At 39.3% G+C, this 5,555-nt stretch overlaps 2 protein-coding genes across 12 annotated transcripts in view; one reads left to right on the top strand and one right to left on the bottom strand.

Annotated features, from left to right (window-relative positions):
• Positions 1-5,555, top strand: part of LOC122089080 (protein FLX-like 1) — a 40,406-nt gene extending 34,851 nt beyond the window's left edge. For 4 of the 11 annotated variants that reach the window (XR_006143205.1, XR_006143207.1, XR_006143206.1 and 1 more), the window contains one exon: positions 4,006-5,555. The gene's annotated coding sequence lies outside the window, so the exon portion shown is untranslated. Of the gene's footprint in view, positions 1-938; positions 1,830-4,005 lie in introns of those variants that run through there. The other 7 variants (XR_006143212.1, XR_006143213.1, XR_006143215.1 and 4 more) reach the window with 4 other exon arrangements.
• On the bottom strand, positions 3,775-5,226 carry LOC122089720 (UDP-glycosyltransferase 83A1). Its single transcript, XM_042659417.1, has 2 exons — positions 4,749-5,226; positions 3,775-4,658 (listed from the first exon to the last, which is right to left on the bottom strand). Exons 1-2 carry the CDS (start codon positions 5,224-5,226, stop codon positions 3,775-3,777), a joined length of 1,362 nt encoding a protein of 453 aa, XP_042515351.1.

The following is a 5,555-nucleotide window of genomic DNA, read 5'->3' as shown; positions in this document are numbered from 1 at the left end:
ATGGGAACTTGATGAGTTGATCCGCCTACACATCTTGCTTTTATTGCTATATCGGGGGTTACTCTACGTATTGCTTTTACTGCTATATCAAGAGTTACTCCACATATTGGTCATCCTCTTTATGATAAATGATCCGCTTGCCCCAAAATGACCTGGCCCAATTGGGAAATCCCAATTCATTGGGCCTCGATAGCAAACAATCAAATAGATTGCCACAAGGGCGTCATATTCTAGGTGCCCAAACTATGTGATTGAATAAATCCTCCTCTATCTGTTGCAGGTTACTTCCCAAGTTCTAACTAATGAAATTAAAAACAGAATAAAACTCAAACTGACAACTCCCTAATTGACTAACAACTACCCAAAATAAAAGATTACATCTCTTCCCAAATTGAATAACTCAATATTTCCTAAATAAAGTATGTCCTAAAATATTCTATTGATCCCAAAAAAATCAAATCAGATCCGGTTCGTCTCGGTTGAGATTGCCCGAAGGGTCAACCCGGTTCAGCCTCAATTCTGCATCACCCAAAGACCAAACTCAATGATCATTCTTCTTCAATTGTGACTTCCATCCAACATGGTGGTTTTTCTCCTTACTTTATTCATAAAATTTTGAAGATGGCATGGAATTACACTCTAATATACACACTATATAGGTTCACAATCCCGACAGAGTTGGCAATAGGTACCGGTAAGAAATACATTAACATGTAGGAACTCATTGCTTCATTTTTCTCAACAGTCTTCCAAGTTATTGAATGAAGTTCCACCTCTTGTGAGAGTCTTTTGAGCTCTATACCTTGCTTTAATATATTTATATCATATAGCCTTTTGTCTAGCTTTGTTTCAATTTCTTCCCTTGATATAATCCCATTTTCATCAGGGTTCAAGGCTGAACCAACCTTGTAGACTTCATAAATGTAGTTCTTGTGCAGGAACTGGTCAACTTGGTTAGTCCAACTGAGAGAATGGGAACACGCATGCGTGTGACATCCAATCTTGAGTTCCATCCACAATGGCTGATGAAACAGGCAATGGTAGGGTAAGCCAACACCAGCCGTTGAGGTGCTCAAAAAGTGACCACCTTTCCACGATTTGCTACTCTGCCAGTTTGCCTACAATCCATCTGGGTATTTGGTAGTAGGTGACTTCATAGAATTGATGCTAGTTGAAGAATATGGTGCACCCAAGGCAAGGCAATGTAAATAACTGAGCCAGTCTAAGCAAGTTGAGTCCTCGAGCAAATAGTGACCGATACATTGCCCAAGCTGATTACTTGCAAGCACAGACCTATTGGTAACATGTATGGTATTAAGTCACTGGTCCAAAGCTCCAACTCAAAGAAGCGTTGCAAAGAAGCCAATTGGAAATCTTGATGGCCTGATTAGCTCGATGTGCTTCTCTGGAGACAGCCTTTTGCCTTGTCTGGTCAGTTGTGCATACCCATATGAATTTGAAGGCACTAATGGCAGGCATAGATATTGCAGAGTACTGGGTTATCTCATTTTTTGAAGACGCAATCGATCACCTTTTATAAGCCAGCCCTTCAACACAAGATAGGTCATCGAAAGGATGTTAGACGACCCACCAAACTTCAGAAAAAGGATTCCTATTTGAGGAGTGCATAACCGCTCCCCTCCCCTTCTCCTCGGTCCACAGAGACAAAATGTAGGACAGATTAATAGTTCATCATGGAAGGACTCACTTAGCAGGGATCACTAACTAATCAATAAAATGGTTTAGCTAGTAGTCAAAATTTCTACTGGCATCATAATATTTATGCAATACCATTTATTGAAGCTTTGAATAAATTCCATGGAATTTTGCATGAGCTTTGTATGTCCAAAATTTTAGGAACACAAATATGAGGTGGGAACTTGCAAACGAACATGACTGAATTTGTATCACATCAGCCCAATATGACTGATTCTTTTCATGTGGAAATGTTATTGGATAATACAAAGGTCATACGAAGTGAATTGATCTACAAGGTATACAAATTTTAAAATAGAATAAAATATAACCAGACATGTCTTTTTTCCTTCTGATAGCAGAAGGGTCTATTTAAGCTTAGGATGTGAAGTGATAAGGCTAGAGTTCCAGTAGCTGATTTCCAAATTGCAGCACTGTTGATTTCCATCTTCTAGGCAATCTCCTGTGGCCACCAACTAGAGCCCAACTCAGCTAAATGTGCTGTATGTGTATTGAATTCTTGTACCCATTTCAAAGATTACCCGCTCAAAACTTATTGGTGGCAACCCTGAAACAGAAATTTTGTGAGGTTTGTGATGGTAGCGGAGAGTTTGGACCGATACTCGTATGGGGTGTTTTTTTTTTTTTGGGGGGGGTGGTGGGGGTGGGGGTGAGCCCTCGTGGTACTATACAACGTGACTTGATGGTTCAGTCCAACTTGGAGGAGTATTTGTTTGTTTTATTGTTTAGTTGTGCAAGCAAGAGAGAAAATAGTGATTTGGATATTTTTGTGTTAGGTTTTCTAGGGAAGTTATTGCTGAGACTTTTGGTGTTATTGAGAGATCTTCATTGTATTTATTTTTTCTTCCATCAAATAGTGAATCGTCCTCAGCTTCGCCTGTGGTTCTAGCACATCATCTTGGTGTGTGAATTACGTTAAATTGTTGTGTCATCTTGGCTTAATTCTGTTTGTTTTTCGTGTTTCTTGGTGTTTGTGTTAACAAAATGCCAAAAAGCCCACTCCTAGGAATCTTGATTGTCATAATTTACTCTAGTCAATGAATATAAAGAGGGCTGTTGTTTCCATGACCCAATCTTTTGTGTTCCCTACACATTTGAAAATTTAAGTAACACAGAGATTGCACTTCTAATATTAAGTAGTAATTTTCTTTTGTTTCTGTTAATTTTCCCTTTATCACCGTACTCTCCCAATTGAGTCTGGATCTTAACAGCCAATTCTATCTCAAAACTTGGGTCTCTGTGATTTCTACCTTCTCTTGTTCTTTCTATGTTCATAAAGATATCTGGATCTTTAATGCCATGGAAAAATGTTTGTTAAATGTAGATCTTGGGCTGTTTTCCCATGGAGAAGACTGGAGAGGTGGGAGTGGTCAGGGAACAAAAAGAGAATTTAAAATGGATTAAGGCATAAAAAAATGCATATCTTAAGAGAGTGAATTTACAACATGGAAAGCAAAAGTTACAGCAGAGCCGCTTGTAAGATGTCCATGCACACAAGCTGCTGCAGAGGCCCAGAATTGTTTCTGTAGTCTCCCTCACAAACCCCACTCTACTGATGCGTTTTAAAGATCCTATGATCCAAACATAGGGTAAAAATATATATCGAACCCGAATTATCTTTATGGAACACTATTTTCCCTTTGATAGTTCTTATTCTAGTAAATTGTACTTGGAAGTATTGAAGATTTCAAGAAATTATTTTTATCGAAGACATATAACACAACTAATCAACTTCATAGTTAATAGAGTACTCAAAGTTTTTAAAGAAATATAGACCAATTAGCATCTTTCTCCTTCAGCTCTGTTTGCCCTTCGCTGTTATGAATCAAGAGAAATTTAAGTAATTTTCTTTCCTGTGGTCCAAGATTCTGAAGCTTATCATCCGTTATTGAGCACTAGAAAACCTCCCTTCTACATATTGCCATGAAACTTAATTGAACATTTCGGGCTCCCATTCCCAGCAGTCTCTGCAATAGAAACTTGCCAACAGAAAGCAGTTATGAATATGCAATGTTTTAATAGTAGATTAAGATGTAGCAGCAAGAGTAGAGAACATCATCATTGCTTCAATTGTTGAACAAACTGCGCAATGTTATTGAAAGAAGTTCCTCCTTCATTGATGGTCTTCTTAGCCACTTCCATGAGCTGTGAGGAATTTGCTATTATATCTTTGTCGAGAAGCAATCGATCAAGCTTTGTTTTAATTTCATCCCTTGAAACAATCCCATTGTGATCAGGATTTATTTCTAAACCAACTTTCCAGACATCACAAATGTAATTCTTTTGTAGGAACTGGTCAAATTTGTTAGGCCAACAAAGAAAGGGAACACCCATGGTTATGGCATCCAAGGTTGAGTTCCAGCCACAGTGGGTAAAGAAACAGGCAATAGAAGGGTGAGCCAGCACCTCTTGTTGAGGTGCCCAGCTGACTATCTTTCCATATTTGGCTATTCTGTCTATAAATCCATCTGGGTACTTGGTAACAAGTTCATCAGTGAAATCAGGTCTAACAACCAATATGAACGGGCGAGCAACATATTCAAGTCCAAGAGCCAGTTCATTGAATTGGCACTGGTTCAAGAATGAGATGCTTCCAAAGGCAACATAAATGACAGAGCGAAGAGGTTGTTGATCAAGCCAGTTTAAGCAAGATGAATCTGCATGCAAAAAATGGGAAGCTGGTTGCCTCTGCCAGTTACTTGAGATCAATGGAGCAATGGGTTGGATGTTTGGTATCAATTCACAGGCCCAAGGCTCCAACTCAAGAGCAGAGTTACAGAGAAGCCAGTTGCAGACTTTGATGGCCTTATTAGCATTTAGTGCTGCTTCAAAGATAGCGTTTTGCATGTTCTTATCAGCTGTGCAGTTCCATATCAACTCAGAGGTGCTAATGCCAGGTATGGTTGGAGACAATTGGATCATCTCATTGTTCGCCATTGATCCTACCAAAAAATAAAAAATAAAAAGAAGTGCAGTAATGTGAGCATCAAAATTGAAGGATCATCTCAAGTTATAGCTTTTGAAAGTCTCACCATTATTATCGATGATACCAGCTTCTATAAGCTTAGGAATGTGAAGGGATAAAGCAAGAGTTCCTGCTGCGGCTGGCCAAAATGCGGCTCCCCTGATTCCCATCTTCTCTGCTATCTGTAGTGGCCACCAGAATGTGACATCGGTGATGATACAAGTGAGCTCCTCATCCTCATTTGATTCCTTAATTTTCCTGATCAGGTTTTCTAAATGATAAGGCATGACCCTCAAGATGGATTCGTTTAGCTTCTGAACATCTCTTCTGTCATCACCTGGTTCCAATCCATCTGGAACTGAGACAAGATGGATCTGACTATCCTTGTTAGACATTGGAGCCATTAGTTTTGAGTGCATGAAATCAGTATTCACAAATGTGACCTTGATTCCATGATCTGCCAACTTGTGGGAAAGCCTCATTAAGGACATGACATGGCTCTGTGCCGGAGCTGGTACGACGACTACGTGGGGAAGCTTGCCCATAACGATCAAAACTTTAGCTTTGTGGTTGTTGACAAGATTGTATGCCTCAAAGTTTGCAGAGATCGGAAACCCTGATCCCGATTTATTAGTGGGGGTTCATCTCATTTGTATGTTGTCATGTTGTTTGCGTTCCAACACTAAATATGAACATCTTGTGGCTTCACTGTATGCATGACTAAAATCCAGACAGATATCAGATAATATTGAGGTTATTTCCTCTATTACCAATTGTAGGAAAGCCGCAACTCGCTTCATCATTGCCCCGATTATTCAAGACATCTTTTGTGTAGCAGTTATTTTTCAGTCGGTTGTGTTTTCTTATCTTTTCA

This window comes from Macadamia integrifolia, chromosome 9, assembly GCF_013358625.1.
Source record: "Macadamia integrifolia cultivar HAES 741 chromosome 9, SCU_Mint_v3, whole genome shotgun sequence".
Lineage (NCBI taxonomy): Eukaryota > Viridiplantae > Streptophyta > Magnoliopsida > Proteales > Proteaceae > Macadamia > Macadamia integrifolia.
This window is presented reverse-complemented; position numbering and strand designations above follow the sequence as displayed.

Coding starts and splice junctions, on each gene's coding strand:
- LOC122089720 (XM_042659417.1), bottom strand. CDS start 5,226: ATGGGCAAGCTTCCCCACGTAGTCGTCGTACCAGCTCCGGCACAGAGC. Junction 4,659..4,748: donor TGGTATCATCGATAATAATG/GTGAGACTTTCA, acceptor ATTTTTTGGTAG/GATCAATGGCGAACAATGAG.